The sequence below is a fragment of the Carcharhinus amblyrhynchos genome, chromosome 16 (assembly GCF_965287045.1).
Source record: "Carcharhinus amblyrhynchos chromosome 16, sCarAmb.v2.hapA, whole genome shotgun sequence".
NCBI classification, from domain to species: domain Eukaryota; kingdom Metazoa; phylum Chordata; class Chondrichthyes; order Carcharhiniformes; family Carcharhinidae; genus Carcharhinus; species Carcharhinus amblyrhynchos.
Window position 1 is genome coordinate 149,927 of NC_137339.1, and position 25,252 is coordinate 175,178.

Here is a 25,252-nt window from a genome sequence, read left to right on the forward strand (position 1 = left end):
TTGAGAAACACTACATCCACCGGTTCCCCTCTGTCTACTGCACTAGTCACATCCTCATAGAATTCCAATAAATTCGTCAAACAAGACTTCCCCTTAACGAATCCGTGCTGCGTCTGCTCTATCAAACAATTCTTCTCCTTGGCCAACTCTACTAGTTTACCAGGATGCTACCGGGACTTGATGGATTGAATTATAAGGAGAGGCTGAATAGACTGGAACTTAGAACATAGAACATAGAACATTACAGCGCAGAACAGGCCCTTCAGCCCACGATGTTGCGCCTACCAGTTTTTCTAAAAAAAAAACACTGACCCACTAATCTAAACCAATCCCTTTTCGTCCATAAACCTATCCACAGATCTCTTAAACGCCCCCAAACTAGGCGCATTTACAACCGCAGCAGGCAGGGCATTCCAATCCCTCACCACCCTCTGGGTAAAGAACCTACCCTTGACATCCGTCCTATAACTACCACCCCTTAATTTAAAGCCATGCCCCCTCGTGCTAGCATTCTCCATCCGAGGAAAAAGGCTATCACTATCCACCCTATCTAAACCTCTAATCATCTTATATGTTTCAATAAGATCCCCTCTTAGCTGCCTTCTTTCCAGCGAAAACAACCCCAAATCCCTCAGTCTCTCCTCATATGACCTCCCCTCCATACCAGGCAACATCCTGGTAAACCTCCTCTGCACCCTCTCCAAAGCCCCCACGTCCTTCCTGTAATGTGGGGACCAGAACTGCACACAGTACTCCAAGTGCGGCCGCACCAGAGTTGTGTACAGTTGCAACATGACGCTGCGACTCCTAAATTCAATCCCCCTACCAATAAACGCCAAGACACCGTATGCCTTCTTAACTACCTTATCTACTTGATTCCCAACTTTCAGGGATCTATGTACACATACACCTAGATCCCTCTGCTCCTCCACACTATTCAAAGTCCTCCCGTTAGCCCTATACTGAACACATCTGTTACTCCTACCGAAATGAATTACCTCACACTTCTCCGCATTAAACTCCATCCGCCACCTCGCGGCCCAGCTCTGCAACCTGTCTAAGTCACCCTGCAAACTATGACACCCTTCCTCACAATCTACCACACCACCGACTTTGGTGTCATCAGCAAACTTACTAATCCACTCAACTATACCCTCATCCAGATCATTAATAAAAATTACAAACAGCAGTGGCCCCAAAACAGATCCCTGAGGCACACCACTCGTAACCGAACTCCATGACGAATATTCACCATCAACCACCACCCTCTGTCTCCTATCTGCCAGCCAATTCCTGATCCAAGTACCTAGATTACCCCCAATCCCATACATCTGCATTTTCTGCAGAAGCCCACCATGGTGAACCTTATCAAACGCCTTACTAAAATCCATATACACCACGTCAACTGCCTTACCCCTATCCACCTCTTTGGTCACTTTCTCAAAGAACTCAATAAGGTTAGTAAGGCACGACCTACCTGCTACAAAACCATGCTGACTGTCTCTAATCAATTCATTACTCTCCAAATAACTATAAATCCTATCCCTAATAATTCTTTCTAAAACCTTGCTCACAACAGAAGTAAGACTCACCGGTCTATAATTCCCGGGGAAGTCTCTGTTCCCCTTCTTAAACAATGGGACAACATTCGCTGTCCTCCAATCTTCCGGTACTATACCAGAGACCAACGATGACCTGAAGATCAGAGCCAGAGGCTCTGCAATCACCTCTCTAGCCTCCCAGAGAATCCTAGGGTAAATCCCATCCGGACCAGGGGACTTATCTATTTTCAGACCCTCTAGAATATCCAGCACATCCCCGGTTTCAACTGCAATACTTTCTATTTTACACCCCTGCACCCCAGTGTCCTCCACAGCTACATTCATGTCCCCCTGCGTGAACACCGAAGAGAAATATTGGTTCAATGCCTCTCCAATCTCTTCCGGTTCCACACACAACTTCCCTCTACTGTCTATAACTGGCCCTAATCTTGCCCTAACCAACCTTCTGTTCTTGACATACCTATAGAACGCCTTAGGATTCTCCTTAATCCTATCAGCCAAAGTCATCTCATGTCCTCTTTTAGCCCTTCTTAACTCCCTCTTCAACTCCCTCCTAGCCAATCTAAAGCTTTCTAATGCACTACCTGAGCCCTCAAGCCTCATCCGAACATAAGCCTCCTTTTTCTTCCAAACCAACGAATCAACTTTTTTAGTACACCACGGTTCCCTAGCCCTACCAAATCCTCCTTGCCTGACAGGGACATACCTATTGCAGACCCGCAGTAGCTGTTCCTTGAAAAAATTCCACATTTTGGACGTTCCCAGTCCCTGTAATCTCCTCGTCCAACCTATGCTTCCTAATTCTCTCCTAATAGCCTCATACCTGCCGAGTAAGGTGGTGGAAGCAGGCACGCTAGGGTTGTTTAAGAGTCACTTAGACAGCCACATGAGCGGTCTACATATAGGGGGATATAGCAGGCCTTACTAAACATTGTAGGCTTGGGATTCCGTTTTTGCCTCAGGGATGTTACAGTCTTTGCCTGTTTAATAATGAATTTTTGTCTCCACAGGCATTTAAGTCCACCTTGTTGACCAGCAAGGGGCATGCATGCGGCAGGTTGTAGTGGGCTGCTCTTGGATGTTGCTTCGGGAGTTGCCTATTGCTTCATGTCGTTAGTGTGCTTAAACTGGACCATCTCGAGGGCAACATGACAGCTCAGAGACTATCTCTGTTGCTGTGCGGACACATGGATTTGGGCCTGTGTCTGTGGGAGTTTGCGCGTTCTCCCCGTGGTTGCGTGGGTTTCCTCCGGGTGCTCCGGTTTCCTCCCACATCCCAAAGATGTGCTTTTAGGCTGATTGATTGGGTAACAAATTGTCCCTATATTGGACCTCCCTGATCCTCGCACATTAGGCGTAGACTAAAATCATGAATAGGTCACTGAGACAATGGGACGGCGGCGCGGGCTCGTTGGGCCGAAGGGCCTGTTTCCCGTGCTGTGTTGTTCTTTGTTCTTAATTACCCTTCCCCCAGCTAAAACTACTGACCCGAGGTTCATGCCTATCCCTTTCCATCACTAAGGTGAACGTAACCGAATTGTGGTCACTATCACCAAAATGCACACCAACTTCCAAGTCTAGCACCTGGTCTGGCTCATTTCCCAGCACCAAATCCAATATAGCCTCACCTCTAGTTGGCCTATCTACATACTGAGTCAAAAAACCTTCCTGCACACTTTGAACAAAAACTGACCCCTCTAACGAGCTAGAGCTATAGCAATTCCAATCAATATTAGTAACTTATCTCTCTGCAGCGTAGGAGGCTGAGGGGTGAACTTATAGAGGTCTCTAAAATAACGGGGGGAATAGACAAGGTAGATAGTCAATATCTTTTCCCAAAGATAGGGGAGTCTAAAACTACAGGACATAGATTTAAGGCGAGAGGGGAGAGAAACAAAAGTGTCCAAAGGGGCAGTTTTTTCACATAGAGAGTGGTGAGTGTCCGGAACAAGCTGCCAGAGGTAGTAGCAGAGGCAGGTATAATTTTATCTTTTAAAAACCATTAGATAGTTACATGGGTACAATGGGTATAGCGGGATATGGGCCAAATGAGGGCAATCTCTTCTCATAGCTAAGACCCTCCATACCAGGCAACATCCTGGTAAACCTCCTCTGTACACTCTCCAAAACCTCCATGTCCTTCTGGTAGTGTGGCGACCAGAACTGGATGTAGTACTCCAAATGTGGCCTAACCAACATTCTATACAGCTGCAACATCACATGCCAACTTTTATACACTATGCCCCATCCAATAAAGGCAAGCATGCCATATGCCTTCTTCACTACCCTCTCCACCTGTGCTGCCACCTTTAGGGATCTGTGGACTTGCACACCCAGGTCTCTCTGTGTGTCTATACTCCTGATGGTTCTGCCATTTATTGTATAACTCCCCCCTACATTAGATCTACCGAAATGCATCACTTCGCATTTATCTGGATTAAATTCCATCTGCCATTTCTCCGCCCAATTTTCCAGCCTATCTATATCCTGCTGTATTCTCTGACAATGTTCATCACTATCCGTAAGTCCAGCAATCTTTGTGTCGTCCGCAAACTTACTGATCACACCAGCTACATCTTCTTCCAAATCATTTATATATATATCACAAATAGCAGAGGTCCCAGTACAGAGCCCTGAGGAACACCATTAGTCACAGACCTCCAACCGGAAAAAAGACCCCTCCACTGCTACCCTCTGTCTTCCACGACCAAGCCAGTTCTCCACCCATCTAGCTAGCTCACCTTCTATCTCGTGAGATTTAACCTTTTGCACCAGCCTGCCATGAGGGACCTCGTCAAATGCTTTACTAAAATATGATGGGATGAAGATTATCAGGACTTGGAGATTTATCCACCCTCAATCCCATCAATTTCCCCAAAACCATTTCTCTACTAATGCTGATTCCCTTCAGCTCCGCTCTAAAATTATCTCCTCATCTCTGTATTAAATGGGTGAGCCCGCCCTTACTCTGAGATTAGGACCCCAAATCCCTCTGTGCTGTTAGTTATTACCTAAACCTGTTACAATCTTGTACATCTCTTTCAAATTATACCTCAATCTACTTTACTCCTCAGGGAATAACTCCAACTTCTCCAGCCCCAACCTTGTTACTAAAACCTCTCATTGGCTGTGAATGAACACTCTTTGGATGTTCCTCATCCAGCATTAAATATCATACTCTTGTGAAAGACAAGATTTTGAGACCAAATATTTAGACAAAAAGTCAGGCTTTACTCCTGCCTCACAGTAATACTGTTCAGGGGTTAAAATCTTGGGAACTGCTGATAATGACATTGTTGCAATGTTTGTGGCCAAGGTTCAGAATTCAGCAGGAACGACTGACCCAGACTCTCTGTTAATGAGGCCTCAAATATGAAAAAAACAATTGTGTAGAAGACTCACTAGACTGTTCAACCAATCCTGCCCCCAAATCAGCAAATGCTACATGAAAAATTAAAGATTCTTGAGCCAAAGACAGGGATTGACATATTCACGAGATAATTAAGTCTAAACATATATTTTATTTTTAATACTTAAAGTTCTGATGGTTCGATAAACTAATAAATAATGAAGCATCTTCTGTAATTTATGAAATATTCAGCATGTATTAAATGTATTTAATCTTATCCATGGGATCATGGTGAGTGAACATGTCTGATTTCAATCTTACGCCTATTGAGTTGGAAGAGGGCCCGTCATGCAACCCACTCACTAGCCGAGGTTGCCCATCACTGTGCTAAGAGCAGGGTGAATGGAAAACTGTGGCCTCTGAATGAAAGCAACAAGTTATTATGCAATTTTCTCACTATTGTGTTAAAATTTAACAAAGCTGTTTTCTGAGAAGTGAATTGTGCTGCTGGTTAATGTCTCCCCAGTTCAGACACAGATATAGGGTTCTGATTTATCTCACGGATTTATGTTGAAAGGTTGATGTGCTCATTTTAAGGTGTACTTACACTTCATATTGTGCCGGCAGTCCACACTGAGCTCGGTGTTTACTGTAGTATCGATTCTCCAGATCAAGTTTCGTTTCTCCAATCAGATCATCCTTTCCAACCATATCGTGATCAAATATTGAAACGGTGAGCTCTGTCTCCATCGGAAATGCAACGGTCATTTCAAACACTCTGAGAACATTTCAGAACAATATACTTGTTAATTAAAGTAGTTAAAGATTTCATTCACATTGTAATGAAGGAATTCAAGGTTAAAGTATTTGCAATTACTTGGTGTATCAAACTGACTGCATATGTATGAGTGGCACCAGAGAATCCATATCTTAAAAAATATAAAAAACAATCTATTTAACTTCATTCAAGAATATACTTTCTGACAAGCTTACAAGAACAAAGAACAATATTGGAAATTGTTGGAAAAGATTCTGGATTACAAGAATGTTGCCTGGATTGGGAGGCATATCTTATGAGGATAGGTTGAGGGAGCTCGGTCTCTTCTCCCTGGAGAGATGAAGATTGAGAGGTGACCTGATAGAGGTTTATAAAATGTTGAGAGGTATAGATAGGGTGGATTCTTGGAGGCTATTTCCCAGGGCTGAAATGGTCGCTATGAGAGGACATGGGTTTAAGGTGCTGGGGAGCAGGTACAGAGGGGATGTCAGGGGTAAGTTTTTCACTCAGAGGGTGGTGAGTAAGTGGAATCAGCTGCTGTTAGTGGTGGTAGAAGCGAACTCGTTGGGGTCTTTTAAGAGACTTCTGGATGAGTACATGGGATTTAATGGGATTGAGAGTTATAGATAGGCCTGGTGGTATGGATATGATCGGCGCAACTTGTGGGCTGAAGGGCCTGTTTGTGTTGTAGTGTTTTATGTTCTAAGATTCTTTGGGACAGGGCTTACTCACATCTGGCAACCAGTTTCCTTATTAGTGATAGACAACATGGTTTTATGGAGGAGTGATCATACCTCACTAACTTGATTGAGTTTTTCAAGGAAGTGACGAAAATGATGGATGAGGGAAAGGCAGTGGATGTTGTATACATGGGCTTCAGTAACGCCTTTGATAAGTTCCCACATGGTAAACTGATACGAAAGGTGAAATCACATGGGATCAGAGGAGAGCTGGCAAGATGGATACAGAACTGGCTTGGCCATATAAGACACAGGGTTGCAGTAGATGAGTACATTTCTGAATGGAGGGCTGTGACTAGTGGTGTTCCACAGGGATCAGTGCTGGGACCTTTGTTGTCCGTAGTATATATAAATGATTTGGAGGAAAATGTAGCTGGTCTGATTAGTAAGTTTGCAGACGATACAAAAATTGGTGGAGGTACAGATAGTGAAGGAGATTGTCAGAGGTTACAGCAAATGGTAGAACTCTTAGGAATATTGACAGGCAGAGATGTCTAGGCATGCATGTCCACCGATTATTGAAAGTGGCAACGCAAGTGGATAAGGTAGTCAAGAAGGCATACAGCATGCTTGCCTTCACCTGTCAGGCATTGATTATAAAAATTCACAGGTCATGCTGCAGCTGTACAGAACTTAGTTAAGCCTTATTTAGAATATTGTGTACAATTCTGGTTGTCACGCTACCAGAAGGATATGGAAGCTTTGGAGAGGGTACATAAGAGGTTTACCAGGATGTTGGCTGGTCTGGAGGGTACTAGCTATGAGGAGAATTTGGATAAACTCTGTTTGTTCTCACTGGAATAACAGAGGTTGAGGGGTGACCTGATAGACATTTACAAGATTATGAATGTCTTGGACAGAATGGATAGTCAGAAGCTCTTTCCTAGGGTAGAAAAATCAAGTACTAGGGGACATAAGTTTAAAGTAAACTTCTTTTGTACCCTCTCCAACACTCCAAATCCTTCTGGCAGTGTGGCAACCAGAATGTGGTGTGGGAAAAGTTTAGAGGAGATGTGTGAGGCAAGTTCTTTTCACAAAGGGTGGTGAATGTCTGGAACATGCTGCCTGGGGAGAGATGGGAACAGGTACGATAGCGTAATTTAAGGGGCAACTAGATGAATACATGAATAGGATGGGAATGGAAGGATATAGTTTTAGTCTAGGCAGGTGTCATGATCGGCCCAAGCTTGGAGGGCCAAAGGGCCTGGTCTTGTGCTGTATTTTTCTTTGTCTTTGTTCTTTAGCACACAGCCGTCTCTCTAATCTAATATTTTCTTGCCTATACATGGTCCCTATCCCTCTATTTCCTGCCTATTCATGTATCTATCCACCACCTCCTCCGGCAGCAGGTTTCAGGCACTCAACACCCTGTGCATGAAAAACCTGCCCCATACATCTCTTTTAAGCTTTTCCCCTCACTTTCAAGCTATGCCCCTGAGTAATTGACCCTTTGATCGTGAGAAAAAAGATTCTGATTATTCACTCTATCCAAGCTTGACATAATCTTGTAAACCTCTAACAGGTTCCACATCATCCTCTGATACTCCAATGAAAACAATCCAAGTTTGTTCTATCTTTCTTCATTGTCCATATCCTCCAAACCAGGCAACATCCAGGTAAATCTCTTCTGCACCCTTCCAATACTCCAAATGCGGCCTAACCAATGTCTTATACAGCTGTAACATGATGTTCCAATTCCTATGCTCTATGTCCCAGTTGATGAAGGCCAGCATGCCTGACGCCTTCTTGATCACCTTATCCACCTAAGTTGCCACCTTCAGGAAACTGTGGATCTATATGCCTAGAGCCCTCTGCATGCTAACATTTCTAAGGGCTCTATCGTTTACAGTATACTTTCCTTCTGCAGTAGATCTTCCAAGTTGCATCACCCACATTTGTCCAGGTTAAGTTCTATCTGCCACCTTTCGGCCCAGGTCTCCAGCTGATTTATATCCTGCTGTAGCCTTTGACAATCCTCCTTACTATCCGCTACTCCCCCAATTTTTGTGTCATCTGCAAATTTACTAATTTACATTTTCCTTCAAATCATTTATATACATTACAAACAGAGGCCCCAGCCCTTACTTGTGGAACATCTCTTGTCACAGACTTCCAATTAAAAAAGGACCTTTCCGCTGCTACTCTGCTTTCTACGCTCAAACCAGATTTGCATCCATCTTACCAGCTCACTTTGGATCTCATATGACTTCACCTTCTATATCAGCCTGCCATGAGGAATCTTATCAAAGGCTTTACTAAAGTCCATATATACAAAATCCACCACTCTGGTCAATTTTTCTTGTCACTTCCTCGAAGAATTCAATCATGCTTGTGAGACGTGACCCCTTCACAAAACCACGCTGCCTATCGCTAATAAGCCTATTCTCTTCCAGATGTGAGTACATTCTGTCCCTAAGAATCTTCTCCATTAATTCCTGTAATTTGGTGGCCAGAGAGGAATAAAATATTTGGGTCAGAGTCCCTGTAATTTCCTCCCTCTCCTCCCACAACAGCCTGGGACACAATTCATCCAGACCTGCAAATCTGTCCAGTTTAAGCCTGCCAATACCTCCAATACCTTGTCACTCCCTGCAGCAATTTGTTCTAGAACCTCAGTCTCTCTTCGAGTTCCATAATTACCTACTCATTCTCGGGGGTGAATACGTATGTAAAATATTCATTTAATGCCCTACCAATGATCTGTCATGTTGCCCTATTTCTTATGTTCTTATGTATCTGTTTCCACTACCTTCCCCAGCAACAAGTTCCAGGCACCCACCACCCTCTGTATAAAAAACTTGCCCTGTACATCACCTCTAAACCTTGCCTCTTGCACATTAGAACTATGTCCCGTAGTAATTGACTTTTCCACCCTGGGAAAAAGTTTCTGACTATCTACTCTGTCCATGCCCCTCATAATCTTGTAGACTTCTATCAGGTTGCCCCTCAACCCCCGTCATTCCAGTGACTACAAGCCAAGTTTCTCCAACCTCTCCTCATAGCAACTGCCCTCCATACCAGGCAACATCCTGGTAAATCTTTCCTGTATCCTCTCCAAAGCCTCCACATCCTTCTGGTAGTGTGATGACCAGAACTGAACACTATATTCCAATGTGGCCTAACTAAGATTCTATAAAGCTACCACAAGACTTGCCAGTTTTTAAACTCAATGCCCTGGCTGATGATGGCAAGCATGCCGTATGCCTTCTTGACTACCTTCTCCACCTGCATTGCCCCTGTGCCATACTGTTCTTAGTTCTTAACAGCATAGCATAGCCCACCAAGTCTCTGCCAACACACATGCCTCTCTAGTATTTTCTTGTCTCTTGCACTGTTTGCTGTGCAGATACATGGATTTGGGCCAGTGTCTGTGGGAGTTTGCGCGTTCTCCCCATGCTTGCGTGGGTTTTCGCCGGGTGCTCCGGTTTCCTCCCACACCCCAAAGATGTGCTGTTAGGCTGATTGGTGTAACAAATTGTCCCTAAATTAGTCTTCCCTGAATGTGGAATGCCATAAGCATAGACAAGGGTCATGGGTGGAGAGGGGACTCAATGTTAAAATGGCGGCGCAGGTTCGTTGGGCCAAAGGGCCTGTTTCCCATGCTGTGTTGTTCTTTATTCTTTGTAGGAGCAGGAGTAGGCCATCTAGCCCTTCGAGCCTGCCCCCCCATTCAACAAGATCATGGCTGATCTGAAGTAGATCAGTTCCACTTTCCCGCTTTCTCCCCATAACTCTTAATTCCCTTGTCTATCAGAACCTATCTACCTGTGACTTAAATATATTCAGCGAGGTAGCCTCCACCACTTCAATGGGAAGAGAATTCCAAAGACTCACCACCCTTTGAGTGAAGAAGTTCCTCCTCAACTCTGATCTAAACTGCTCCCACCTTATTTTGAGGCTGTGCCCTCCAGTTCTGCTATCCTTTCTAAGCAGGAAGAATCTCTCTACCTCTACCCTATCTAGCCCCTTCATTATCTTGTAAGTCTCTATAAGATCCCCCCTCAGCCTTCTAAATGCCAACGAGTACAGACCCAGTCTATTCAATCTCTCTTCATAGTCCAACCCCCTCATCTCTGGTATCAGCCTAGTGAACCTTCTCTGTACACCCTCCAAGGCCAATTTATCTTTTCGCAAATGCGGCGACCAAAACTGCACACAGTACTCCAGCTGCAGCCTCACCAGGACCCTGTACAGTTGCAGCAAGACCTCCCTGCTTTTATATTCTATCCCTCTCACTATAAAGGCCAGCATCCCATTCACCTTCTTGATCACCTGCTGCACCTGCAGGCTGGGTTTTTGCGACTCATGCACAAGGACCCCCAGGTCCCTCTGCACTGTAGCAAAATGCAGCTTTTCACCCTTTAAATAATAATCCCTGCTACTATTATTTCTACCAAAGTGGATAACCTCACATTTGCAGATACAATAGTGACTTTTAAGGGACATCTTGATAAATATATAAATAGGATGGGAATAGAAGGATATGGTCCCTGGAAGGGTAGGGGGTTTTAGTTCATTCAGGCAGCATGGTGGGTGCAGGCTTGGAGGGCCGAAGAGCTTGTTCTGGTGCTGTACTTTTATTTGTTCTTTGTTCACAGGAACAGGCCCTTCGGCCCTGGTCCAAGTTTGCACCGATCACGTTGTCCTTTCTAGACCAACCACTTATCTCTCGATTTCCTGTTTGTTCATATGCCGAACAAGATAAGTCTTAAATGTAGCTAACATAACTGCCTCAACCACCTCACTTGGCAGTGCATTCCAAGCCCCCACCACCCTCTGTGTAAAAAAAACTTTCTCCACACATCTCCACCAAAACTTTTCCCACTTAATTTGAACTTGTGCCTCCTTGTAATTGTCATTTCTGCCTGGGAAAAAGCTTCTAAATGTTCACCCTATCTATGCATCTCATAGTTGCCCCTCATCCTCCATCTTTCCAGGGAGAACAATCCCAGTTTATTCATTCTCTCCTCATAGCTAATACCCCCAAATCAGACAGCATCCTGGTAAACCTCTCTCCAAAGCCTCCACAGCCTTCTAGTAGTACAGTGACCAAAATTGGACACAGTATTCCAAATGTAGTCTAACCAATGTTTATATAACTGTAACATAATGTGCCAACTTTTATACTCGATGCCCCATCCGATGAAGGCAAGTATGCCATATACTTTCTTCACCATCTTTTTCACCTCTGTTGCCACTTTTAAGGATCTATGGACCTGAACTCTCAGATCTCTCTGTGTGTCTTTGCTCCTGATAGTTCCGACATTTATTTTATAGTTCCCACCTGAATTGGATCAAACAAAATGCATCACCTCGCATTTGTCCGGATTAAATTTCATCTGCCATTTCTCTGCCCAGTTTTCCAAAGAACAATGATCTTTGTTCTTTGAACAATGTTAGCTACTCTCTAATCCTCTGGTACCTCACCTGTGACTAAAGAGGATACAAAGATTTTGGCCAAGGCCTTAGCAATTTCTTCCCTCGCCCCTCTCAGTATTCTGGGATAGATCCTATCTGGCCCTGTGGACCTGTCCGCCTTAATGTTTTTCAAAACCTCCAACACCTCTTCCCTTTTTATCTCAACGTTTCCTAGAATGTCAACATCCTCCTTTCTACACTCACCATCCACCATGTCCTTCTCCTTTGTGAATACTGATGCAAAGTTCTTGTTAAGGACCTCACCCACGTCACCTGACTCCACCCACAAATTCCTTCCACTGTCCTTGAGTGGACCACCCTTCTGTTAGCTACCCTCTTCCTCCTTTTGTGCAGTTTGACCTTCATCAAATTGATCTCAAATTAATCATGTGGACTTTTATTGAACAGTTTTCTCTTCAGGCTAATTCTCAGGTAACTGGCTTGCCTACCATAATCAGATATCTGTTTATCTCTAGAGCTGCTTCTGACACATCAATAAACTCAACCATTCAACTCATAAAAACTTTCAAATATATACTTCTTTTGAGAAGCCACAAGACTGTAGGACACTAGATTGATAGATCGAGATACTTTAATAGCTGTCTGTGTTTGTGAAGAGTTATTCTGAACAGCTTTATCTGGTCAGTCAATAACTATTGCTATGTAACCCCTGTATATTTTACCATTCTCATGCAGTCAGTGACAGAAGCCACTTTGAGGCTGTCCCTGAAGTGAACAATTACTAAAAACAGAAAACAAACAAAATTATGAACAAAACTATTTTATTTTGCTGCATCGTTTTCATAACTACAAACCTGCATCAAATACTCACTCTCCAAAGACTGGATTCAGCTGTTTGGGGATGTAGCGATCCTTACTGTCCTGTACTTGTTCACCAACTTTAACCACAATATAAGGGTCAGACTTTCCATTCGGGTCAGTGGGGGCAAGGTTAGTTGCCTTGAAGAAGAGAAATTCATTGAAATTTGACAAAAATATTCATACGACAATTTTTGTTTTACTTCTGTGCCCACAAATGGGGCGTTTCTCAGGCTGGGTGCTGAGTGGGTATTGTATCACAGGAAAGGGCTGACAGGGTTTCATCTGGTCCTTATCATTTGATTTTCAGACTCTCGTCCCATAAAAAGTTCCAGAAAGCCCGGAACTCTGGCACCTGATATGACCATTTCCATCTCAGACTAGGAAATAAGGTGGCTAAATGGCCACAGTTGAATGAAGGTGGGAAATCAACATGGGAGAAGGGTGGGGAGGGGGTGATGCAGCAAGGGCAGTGCTCTCCCCCCATCTATTTGAATAAGAGGCTGCCCCCATGGGCAAACAGCAAGGTTTACCTTAGGGGTACCGGCATGGCAATGCAGGAAACCCCCTCACTCATTGCAAGATCAACACCAGTGGCGGTGGAGCAAGACCCCTAATTGGGCATTAACTCTTCCTAGGGTGGGTAAGAAGCTGTCCACAGGTTTTCATCAGGGTGAGGTTGGGATGGCAGTGGGGTCTCCACCCATCACCCAAATAAATGATACCCTGCCACCAAATTCCACTCTTTGTTACTTCAGGCTTTTTTTGGAAGATTAAATCTGTACAGAAATAGATTAAAAGGGTTTCATTTCACTCCATGATCCCAACATTGTGCTTGTGAATGTTTGCATAATTTTGTGAGAAGCGTACTCACTTTCACCACATAAACTCTGACAAGGACTTTGATTGGTCTATTCTTCGGGATCCCCTGTAAGATTTTAAAATCAGCTTCTGCTTCCTCATTCGGGTAGATTCGGAAGGAACCCTGCGCAAAGGAGAACAGCAACTAATGTTAGAACCAGAATGGGAACAGTGTGCATATTCCCTAGCCCCAACATTCCACAACTTATATCCTCAATTTAAAAGTTTAAATTTCCTCGTAAAAATGACCAATTATTCACCTTCTCTTCTGGTATCCAACATATTGGAGTCTTGAACCAGGCTTATTTCAATAAACTCAGAACAATTCTTTATTAGAGACCAAACTTCTTTTAACAAGTCGCAAGTTTTGGTTAACACACGGTTTAAGTTGAGAAGCATGAATATCTATTTTCCTGAAGAATTTTGCACACATACACAGACAAACGAAGATTGAGAGGCGACCTGATAGAGGTTTATAAAATGTTGAGAGGTATAGATAGGGTGGATTCTCGGAGGCTATTTCCCAGGGCTGAAATGGTCGCTATGAGAGGACACAGGTTTAACGTGCTGGGGAGCGGATACTGAGGAGATGTCAGGGGTAAGGTTTTCACTCAGAGGGTGGTGAGTGAGTGGAATCGGCTGCCGTCGGTGGTGGTGGAGGCTCACTGGGGTCTTTTAAGAGACTTCTAGATGAGTACATGGGATTTAATGGGATTGAGAGTTATAGATAGGCCTGGTAGACATGGATATGATCGGCGCAACTTGTGGGCCAAACGGCCTGTTGTGCTGTAGTGTCCTGTGTTCTTTGTTCTAAACAAAGGACAAAGAGAGTCTCTTTTGGGCTTTAGAGGATGAATATTATTAAACAAAGGATAAAGTTTGCAGAATCTCAAAGCTGTCGATCAGGAATTCTTCGGTGGATATCTGGGAGTTCTCATGAACTGGTCTCAGCTTTGCAGGTCCGAATGCAGACCAGTTACACACAGCTCAGGGTTGTCTGGCTACAGGCTGATAGCCACACACAATATTAGGTAAAGTCAAGAGAGAGAGGAATCCATTTAGGGGAGCACCCTTTCCGCAGCAAGTTCACTAAGATTCTTCTCTTTCCCATGTGATTTCTGTCTGGTACAGTTTTCTCCTGCCCATTAATTGGAGTGATTGCAGTTCAAACAATTAATCAGGCCTAGAACATAAGAAATAGGAGCAGGAGTAGGCCATCTAGCCCTTCGAGCCTGCCCCGCCATTCAATAAGATCATGGCTGATCTGTCGTGGCTCAGTTCCACATTCCCGCCCTCTCCCCATAACCCTTAATCCCCTCTCTTATCAAAAACCCATCAACCCGCGTCTTAAAAATATTGAGCGAGGCAGCCTCCACCACTTCAACAGGCAGAGAATTCCAGAGATTCACCACCCTTTGAGTGAAGAAGTTCTTCCTCAACTCCGTTCTAAACCGCCCCCCCTTTATCTTGAGGCTGTGCCCTCTAGTCCTACTGTCCTTTCTGAGCGGGAAGAATCTCTCCACCTCGATCCTATCCATCCCATTCATCATCTTATACGTCTCAATGAGATCTCCCCTCATTCTTCTAAACTCTAACGAGTACAAGCCTAGTTTATTCAGCCTCTCCTCATAGCTCAGCCCCCTCAACTCAGGTATCAGCCTAGTAAACCTCCTCTGCACTCCCTCCAAGGCCAAAATATCCTTGCGTAAATGCGGCGACCAAAACTGCACACAGTACTCCAGCTGTGGCCTCACCAATGCCCTATACAGCCGCAGCAAGACCTCCCTACTTTTATATTCAATCCCCCTCGCTATGAAGGCCAGCATCCCATTCGCCTTCCTGACCACCTGCTGCACCTGCAGGCTGGGTTTTTGCGATTCATGCACAAGGACCCCGAGGTCCCCTACCATTATTCCTACCAAAGTGGACCACCTCGCACTTGCCAACATTAAATTCCATTTGCCAGTTCCTGGCCCATTCGTCCAGCCTATCTAGATCCTTCTGCAGACTCTCCACACCCTCCGCACAATTTGCCGTTCCACCAATCTTGGTGTCATCAGCAAATTTCGACACCATACACTCAGTTCCCTCCTCCAGATCATCTATATAAATGGTAAATAGCTGAGGCCCCAGCACCGACCCCTGGGGCACTCCACTAGTCACCAACCGCCAATCCAAATAGCACCCATTAACCCCCACTCTCTGCCTCCTATTTGACAACCAATCCTCTACCCACGCTAACACCCTACCCCAACTCCATGCCCCCTTACCTTCTGCAATAACCTCTTGTGAGGTACCTTGTCAAACGCCTTCTGAAAATCCAGAAAGACCACATCCACCGGCTCTCCTCTATCCACCGCCCTAGACACATCCTCATAGAACTCCAATAAATTTGTCAGACACGACTTCCCCTTAATGAAACTGTGCTGCGTCTGCTCTATCAAGCAATTCCCTTCAAGATGCCTCGCTATTTCCTCCTTGATGACGGATTCTAACATTTTACCTACAACAGACGTTAAACTAACCGGCCTATAATTCCCTGCCTTTTACCTGGCACCCTTCTTAAGCAACGGCGAAACATTAGCCGTTTTCCAATCTTCCGGCACTCCCCCGGAATCCAGCGACATTTGGAAATTAACCACCAAGGCATCCACTATCATCTCCGCCATTTCTTTCAGAACCCTCGGATGCATTCCATCCGGTCCTGGCGACTTGTCCACAATCAGCCCCTCCAGTCTGTCGAGCACCGCCTCTCTCGTAACAATAATGTCATTGAGACCCTCCAGTCCTACCACCTTTCCATCGCTAACACCCGGCAAATTATTCACGTCCTCCTCCGTGAAGACCGAAACAGAAAAGTTATTCAAGACCTCAGCCATTTCCCCATCCCCTACCACTAAGTCCCCCCTCTCATCCTCTAAGGGACCAACATTCACCCTAGCCAGCCTCTTCCTTTTTATATATTTATAAAAACTCTTGCTATCCTTTTTTATATTAAGCGCTAGCCCAGCTTCATAGTTTCTCCTACCCTTCTTTATCAATTTCTTTGTCAATCTTTGTTGACATTTAAACCTCTCCCAATCCTCTTCTTGCCCACTACTCTTAGCTACTCTAAACGCCTCCGCTTTTAGTTTAACACTTTCCTTCACCTCCTTCGTTATCCACGGCTTATTACCTCTCCTCCTACGGTCCATTTTAACCATTGGAATAAATTTCTGCTGAGCACCAAGAAAGATCTCCTTAAAGATCCTCCACTGCTCCTCAGCAGACCCTCCCTCCAACGTGCTCCCCCAGTCCACATTCGCCAATTCCTCTCTCATCCTACTGTACTCCCCTCTGTTCAAACAAAGGACACATGTCTGGGAACCCACTTTCTCCTCCTCCATCTGCATCAGAAACTCCACCATACAATGATCACTCTCTCCAAGAGGATCACCGCAAGGTCCCTAATTCTACCCGCCTCTTTACATAACACCAGATCCAAGATAGCTCGCTCCCTCGTCGGCTCCAACACACACTGTTCAAGGAAACTATCCCGGCAGCATTCTAAGAACTCCTCCTCAAGCCCACCGCATCCAACATGGGTCAACCAATCAATATGTAGATTGAAATCCCCCATAATTATCGCCGTCCCATTCCTGCACGCTGCACTTATTTGCGTGTTAACAGCCCGCCCCACCTCCAGATCATTATTTGGGGGCCTACAGACGACACCCACCAGCATCTTCCTCCCTTTGCTGTTCCTAATCTCCACCCACAACGATTCCACTTTCTGCTCTTTGGTTCCTATATCATCCCTTGCTACCACTGTGATGCTATCCTTAATCAGCAGAGCTACGCGCCCCCCCCTTTTTCCTCCCGCCTATCCTTCCTAAACACTTGATACCCCTGGCCATTCAGCTCCCAGTCCCTGTCACCTTGCAGCCCCGTCTCTGTAATGGCCATCAGATCATATCCATTTGTGCTGATCTGCGCCACCAGCTCATCCACTTTATTCCGAATGCTTCGTGCATTCAGATAAAGTGCCTTCATCCCAGCCTTCACCTGGACCCTATTTGCCGTAACGCTACCAACTATACTCACGCCCCCTACTCCCTCTATTATTGGGACATCCTCGGCCTCTTCCCTTACCTGTACCCTCTCCTTAACTTTAGACCCCGTAATGTCACCTGCCCTCGCACCCTCCCCCCCCCTAATTAGTTTAAAGCCCTGTCTACAGTCCTATTTAAACGATTCGCCAGGACTCCGGTCCCAGCACGGTTCAGACCAACCCCATCCCGCCTGAACAGGTCCCACCTACCCCAATACTGATGCCAATGCCCCATAAATTCAAACCCATTCCTCCCACATCAATCCCTGAGCCACCCATTCACTTCCTTAATCTTATCAACCTTACGCCCGTCTGCACTCGGTTCAGGCAGTAGCCCAGAGATAACCACCTTGTCGGTTCTACTTTTTAATTCTATTCCCAGCTTTTCATACTCCCTCCCCAGATCCTCAGTTCGCATTTTGCCTACGTCGCCGGCACCCACATGTACCACAACGACCGGATTCTCACCCTCCCACTCCAGGTTCCTCTGCAGCCCAGGTGCGACATCTTCAACTATCTTTAACTATCACAAAGGCTGGCTGCTGGAGGGGCAGTTTTACCCATACTTACACCTCCATTTTCTAGGTCGCTTCTGTCCCTCACTCAACAAGTCTGCCGAGTACAGCCAGAGCTGTACACAAGAGCATTTTTTCTGGTTGTATCACAGCTTGGTATGGCTCCTGCTCTGTCCAAGACCACAAGAAACTATAAGGGGTCATGAATGAAGCCCAGTCCATCACACAAACCAGTCACCCATCCACTGATTTTACCTACATTTCCCACTGTATAATTAAGGATCCCACGCACCCCGGACATTCTCTCTTCCACCTTTTTCCGTTGGGAAAAAGATACAAAAGTCTGAGGTCACGTACCAGCCGATTCAAGCTTCTTCCCTGATGCTGTTAGACTTTTGAATAGACTTACCTTGCATTAAGTTGATCTTTACGCCTAGCTATGCCTGTAACACTGCATTCTGCATTCTTTCATTTCCTGGTTTAGAACTGGAGTTTAATATTTTACACATTTTATCATCTTTTGTGTTACAGGGATATATATTACAAACATGAATCTTCTAATTAAACAAGCACCAGTGTTTTCTCAGTTAGAGGCCACCTCCTGAACATGGTCAAATACAGTAAATACTGAAAGGGACTCAGATAGATCCTTGCAAATTGTGCAGTCCCCGAATAGGACAGAGGAGGGAGCCTCTGAGCACATTGTTGAAAATGTCAATGTTTAGGCAACATCCCAGAGCAATAATCACCCACATCCCAGAGTAACAATCACTCGCATCCCAGAGTAACAATCACTCACATCCCAGAGTAACAATCACTCGCATCCCAGAGCACACATCCCAGAGCAATAATCGCCCACATCCCAGAGCAATAATCACCCACATCCCAGAGTAACAATCACTCGGATCCCAGAGCACACATCCCAGAGCAATAATCACCCACATCCCAGAGTAACAATCACTCACATCCCAGAGTAACAATCACTCACATCCCAGAGTAACAATCACTCGCATCCCAGAGCACACATCCCAGAGCAATAATCACCCACATCCCAGGGCAATAATCACCCACATCCCAGAGTAACAATCACTCACATCCCAGAGTAACAATCACTCACATCCCAGAGTAACAATCACTCGCATCCCAGAGCACACATCCCAGAGCAATAATCACCCACATCCCAGAGCAATAAACATCTAACCATATAAAATGCCTCTTTTTTAAAATAGAGCATTGGAAGATGATGGACCATCGTTAAGGAACTTCTTTCCCTCTGGATCAACACTCTAACAGTCAGCACTGGCTAAACCCCCGGGTAAGAGGAAAGAGCAGGAAGCGAAACAGGAGAATTAGATGAGAAAAGCTAAAGATGAAACTTCAGCTGTATTCAGTTACTCTCCAGTACATCAAGCTGACCTTGTATTTCCCCATGGTCCGATCATCAAACTGATCTCCAAATTCATTTTCATTGGCTTTACCTCGGTATAAAGGGAAGATATAGAGCCAATCCTCAAAGTTATTGTACTCATTTTCTAGCTCAGAGTAGTAAATCTGCAAACAAAACAGAGAAATTCTTTACAGCTCAATATAGTCACCAATGGAAAGTCTGGTTAAATAGAAACTGTCTTTGATAATAAGAAACAATAGAAGCAGGAGTAGGCCATCCAGCCCCTCGAGCCTGCCCCGCCATTCAATAAGATCATGGCTGATCTGTCGTGGCTCAGTTTCACATTCCCGCCCTCTCCCCATAACCCTTAATCCCCTCGCTTATCAAAAACCCATCAACCCGCGTCTTAAAAATATTTAGCGAGGCAGCCTCCACCACTTCAACGGGCAGAGAATTCCAGAGATTCACCACCCTTTGAGTGAAGAAGTTCCTCCTCAACTTCGTTCTAAACCGCCCCCCCTTTATCCTGAGGCTGTGCACTCTAGTCCTACTGTCCTTTCTGAGCGGGAAGAGCCTCTCCACCTCTATCCTATCCATCCCATTCATCATCTTATACGTCTCAATGAGATCTCCCCTCATTCTTCTAAACTCTAACGAGTACGTGCCTAGTTTATTCAGTCTCTCCTCATAGTTCAACCCCCTCAACTCCGGCATCAGCCTAGTAAACCTCCTCTGCACTCCCTCCAAGGCCAAAATATTCTTGCGTAAGTGCGGCGACCAAAACTGCACACAGTACTCCAGCTGCGGCCTCACCAGTGCCCTATACAGCTGCAGCAAGACCTCCCTACTTTTATATTCAATCCCCCTCGCTATGAAGGCCAGCATCCCATTTGCCTTCCTGACCACCTGCTGCACCTGCAGGCTGGGTTTTTGCGACTCATGCACAAGGACCCCGAGGTCCCTCTGCACCGTCACATGCTGCAGTTTTTCGCCACGTAAGTAATAGTCCTTCCTACCATTATTCCTACCAAAGTGGACAGCCTCACATTTGCCAACATTAAATTCCATTTGCCATTTCCTGGCCCATTCGCCCAGCCTATCTAGATCCTTCTGCAGACTCTCCACACCCTCCGCACAATTTGCCGTTCCACCAATCTTGGTGTCATCAGCAAATTTCGACACCATACACTCGGTTCCCTCCTCCAGATCATCTATATAAATGGTAAATAGCTGAGGCCCCAGCACCGACCCCTGGGGTACTCCACTAGTCACCAACCGCCAATCCAAATAGCACCCATTGACCCCCACTCTCTGCCTCCTATTTGACAGCCAACGCTAACACCCTACCCCCAACTCCATGCCCCCTGACCTTCTGCAATAACCTCTTGTGAGGCACCTTGTCAAACACCTTCTGAAAATCTAGAAAGACCGCATCCACCGGCTCTCCTCTATCCACCGCCCTAGACACATCCTCATAGAACTCCAATAAATTCGTCAGACATGACTTCCCCTTAACGAAACTGTGCTGCGTCTACTCTACCAAACAATTCTCCTCAAGATGCCTCGCTATTTTCTCCTTGATCACGGATTCTAACATTTTACCTACAACAGATGTTAAACTAACCGGCCTATAATTCCCCGCCTTTTGCCTGCCACCCTTCTTAAACAACGGCGTAACATTAGCCATTTTCCAATCTTCCGGCACTTCCCCGGAATCCAGCGACGTTTGGAAAATAATCACCAAGGCATCCACTATCACCTCCGCCATTTCCTTCAGGACCCTTGGATGCATTCCATCCGGTCCTGGGGACTTGTCCACAATCAGTCCCTCCAGTCTGTCAAGCACCGCCTCTCTAGTAACAATAATGTCATTCAGGCCCTCCACTCCTACCATCTTTCCATCGCTAACACCCGGCAAATTATTCACGTCCTCCTCCGTGAAGACCGAAACAAAAAAGTTATTCAGGGCCTCAGCCATTTCCCCATCCCCTACCACTAAGTCCCCACTCTCATCCTCTAAGGGTCCAACGTTCACCCTAGCCAGCCTCTTCCTTTTTATATATTTATAAAAACTCTTGCTATCCTTTTTTATATTAAGCGCTAGCCCAGCTTCATAGTTTCTCCTACCCTTCTTTATCAATTTCTTTGTCATTCTTTGTTGACATTTAAACCTCTCCCAATCCTCTTCTCGCCCACTACTCTTAGCTACTCTAAACGCCTCCGCTTTTAATTTAACACTTTCCTTCACCTCCTTTGTTATCCACGGCTTATTACCTCTCCTCCTCCGATCCTTTTTAACCATCGGAATAAATTTCTTCTGAGCACCATGAAAGATCTCCTTAAAGATCCTCCACTGCTCCTCAGCAGACCTACCTTCCAACACACTCCCCCAATCAACATTCGTCAATTCCTCTCTCATCCTACCGTACTCCCCTCTGTTCAAACAAAGGACACATGTCCGGGAACCCACTTTCTCCTCCTCCATCTGCATCTGATTAAATTGACTAGATTAACAATCAGAAGGTTACGATCAGAGGGGGGATTTTCTGCTCCTGATTTCAGGGATCGGAATGGCTGTGAGGCGTAAAATAGAATGGGTGTTTCAAACTGACTTTTATATTGGCAGGATTCCACCCCCACCCCCGCAGCCACTAATGATACACTTAAATATTGTTATTGGGACTTTACTCAAGCCCCCTCTCCAGTTCAATTGGCCATTCATGATGGTGTGTGAATCACAACAGATTCCCCATGATAGAACCTGCTGAAGGTGCACAGGTGAGTAGAGCCTCTGTGGGGAGAGGGTCATTGCCCAGACTACAATCAGCCAGCATTATCCCATAGGAGTCGCCTCTTATATTGATCTTGTCCAACAGTTTAAAAATTGAATGGTAAAAGGTGCCAATGTAGCCAACAGGATACCCAATCTCTGCATTTCCCATCTTAAATGACACTTTGTCAAAAAGTGGCAAAATTCCACACAAGGTTTGCAACCTCTAACCAGAATTCTTCAGTAAGTTAATGCAGCATATCTAAAACAAAAAGAAAGTTGTTCTGGAAAGTTTCCGCAGGGTTAGAGAGAGGAAATTCAAGACTAAATTTCAGGTTGGTTACCCTATCTGAAAATGACTTGACTGGTTTCGAACACAGATACTTGGAGGGTTAGAAAATGCCCAAGTGATGCAGAATCAAACAGGCTTCAGTGAGCTTATTGATCCCACTACTCTCAACATAGTTTAAACTGCAAAAAAAGTCTGATTGAAACCCCCAGGGTTCATCAGCTCACTCAAATAACAAAAGATTCAAATTGAATTGAATAGTTTGCCATCACACCTAATCCATGTTGCTTGCTGAAGTCTGGCTTTCTACATGTTGTCAAAACAGAAAATTCTGAAAGAGCAAGGATGGTCAAGTAACAAGAAGAGAGCAACTACAAAAACAGCCTCTGGTCCAATGTTTCCATGGGTAAAAAGGTGCTCAGGATGAGGTGGCATGGTGGCACAGTGATTAGCACTGCTACTTCACAGCACCAGGGACTTAGGTTCAATTCCCAGCTGGGTCACTGCCTGTGTGGAATTTGCACTTTCTCCCCATGTCTGTTTGGGTTTCCTCCGGGTGCTCCAGTTTCATCCCACAGTGCAAAGATGTGTGAATTAGGTCAATTGGCCATGCTAAATTGACCCTAGTGTCAGGGAGATCAGCAGGGAAATATGTGGGGTTATGGGAATAAAGCCTGTGTGGGATTGTGGTCAGTACAAACTCAATGGGCCAAATGGCCTCCTTCTGTACTGTAGGGATTGTATGAGGAAGTGAGAATTCATGTGCCATGTGAGTTCTCCTTTATTTCATTTTGAACTCGTTAATATCAATCACAGGAAGTAACATGATTTCCATTCCTCGGAAAACTGTCCTCCCTCATTCCCTCTTCCAGGTGTCTGGTCATCAGTATAAGCAGACACCAAAATACAAGAGAGAGAACACAGCTGGGTCAGTGAAAAAGCTTTTTAAAGATGGAGCTGTTCAGGGATGAAATTCCAATGAATAAACTGAGGTGTCGGAATAGTTGATGATCCATTGTCGTAGCATCTGCACGGTCTCACCAATGTACTGTGGTATGGTGTCCCAGAAGTGAGATTAAAGGCAGGGATGAGGAGAAACTGAAGAACGAAATGTTCAGAAGGATGAAATCTAAAAGGACATGTGAGAAGAATGAGGAGTTTTTAAAAGAGCATCAAGATCCAGTGTTGGTCAATCGATCAGGATAGATTGATGCACTTACAATATGAAATGTTATAATTGAAGGTTGTCAATCCATTTTACCTGCTTCTTAAAGAGTTATAATACTTTTATCAAACAAAATATTCCTTTCACAAAACCATGTCGACTTTATCAGACTGCATCATGATTTTCTAAATGACTCTTAGGACTTTCTTAATAATTTAACAATGGGAAAGAGAAAGATGCGCTGGTGAAAACATGAAATTACCTGAAATGATGCAATGCTTTTCTTGGCTGTTGTGGGCTCCTGCTCACCTGGCCCATTAACTTCCTCCTCAATCTCATCGATTGGTGACACACTCAATTGAGTAACAGCTGTAAAAAAATGAGAACAGAATGAGGACGTGGAGTCTTCTCACTGAAGCTCAGAATTTCAGGACTAGAAATTAATTTGTGCCCAACATTTTATACTGATGGTTTCTAATTTCCTGTAAACATCAAATCATTGCATTTGATAAGCCAGTTCCTTCCTCAGAGAAATCCTTGAGAAGGTGGTGGTGGGCTGCCTTCCTGAACCACTGCAATTCCTGTGGTGTAAGTACACCACAGTGCTGTTCGGGAGGCACAGTAAGAAGTCTCACAACACCAGTTAAAGTCCAACAGGTTTATTTGGAATCACGAGCTTTCAGAGCGCTGCTCCTTCATCAGGTGAGTGGAGAGGAGGGTTCACAAACACAAAAGACACAATTGCAGGATAATGGTTGGAATGTGAGTCTTTTCAGGTAATCGAGGCTTTACAGGTACAGACAGTGCGCGTGGAGAGAGGGATAATCACGGGTTAAAGAGGTGTGAATTGTCTCAAGCCAGGACAATTAGTAGGATTTTGCAAATCCAAATAATAAGGTGGGGGTTACAGATAGTGTGACATGAACCCAAGATCCCGGTTGAGTCCATCCTCATGTTGTGTGGAACTTGACTATCAGTTTCTGCTCGGCGAATCTGTGTAGTTGTGTGTCTTAAAGGCCGCTTAACCAAAGATCAGAGGCTGAATGCCCTTGACTGCTGAAGTGTTCCCCAACAGGAAGGGAACACTCCTACCTGGTGATTGTCACGCAGTGTCCATTCATCTGATGTCATAGCATCTGCATGGTCTCACTGATGTATCATGTCTCGAGACATCCTTTCCTGCAGCATATCGAGTAGACAACATTGGCTGAGTTGCATGAACCATGTACCTGGTGGGTGGTGTTCTCACGTGTGATGATGACATCTGTGTTGATGATCCGGCATGTCTTGCAGAGGTTGTCAGGTGTGGTGTTGTGGTCACTGATCTCCTGAAGGCTGGGCAGTTTGCTGCGTACAATGGTCTGTTTGAGATTGTGCGGTTGTTTGACGGCAAGTAGTTGGGGCGTGGCAAGATGTTCATCTTCATCAATTACATGTTGAAAGCACCGAAGAAAATAATGTAGCTTCTCTGCTTTGGGAAGTACTGGATGATGAAGAGTACTCTGTCCA

General features: G+C 45.0%; 1 protein-coding gene across 1 annotated transcript in view; it reads right to left on the reverse strand.

Moving 5' to 3' along the window:
• Positions 1-25,252, reverse strand: part of fer1l4 (fer-1 like family member 4) — a 261,986-nt gene that overhangs the window by 62,856 nt on the left and 173,878 nt on the right. Inside the window, exons 33-37 of the mRNA XM_080204539.1 lie at positions 24,006-24,112; positions 19,549-19,683; positions 13,541-13,651; positions 12,680-12,807; positions 5,519-5,689 (exon numbers count right to left, since the gene is read on the reverse strand). Of these exons, the coding sequence (XP_080060665.1) occupies positions 5,519-5,689; positions 12,680-12,807; positions 13,541-13,651; positions 19,549-19,683; positions 24,006-24,112 (652 nt within the window). The remainder of the gene's footprint in view (positions 1-5,518; positions 5,690-12,679; positions 12,808-13,540; positions 13,652-19,548; positions 19,684-24,005; positions 24,113-25,252) is intronic.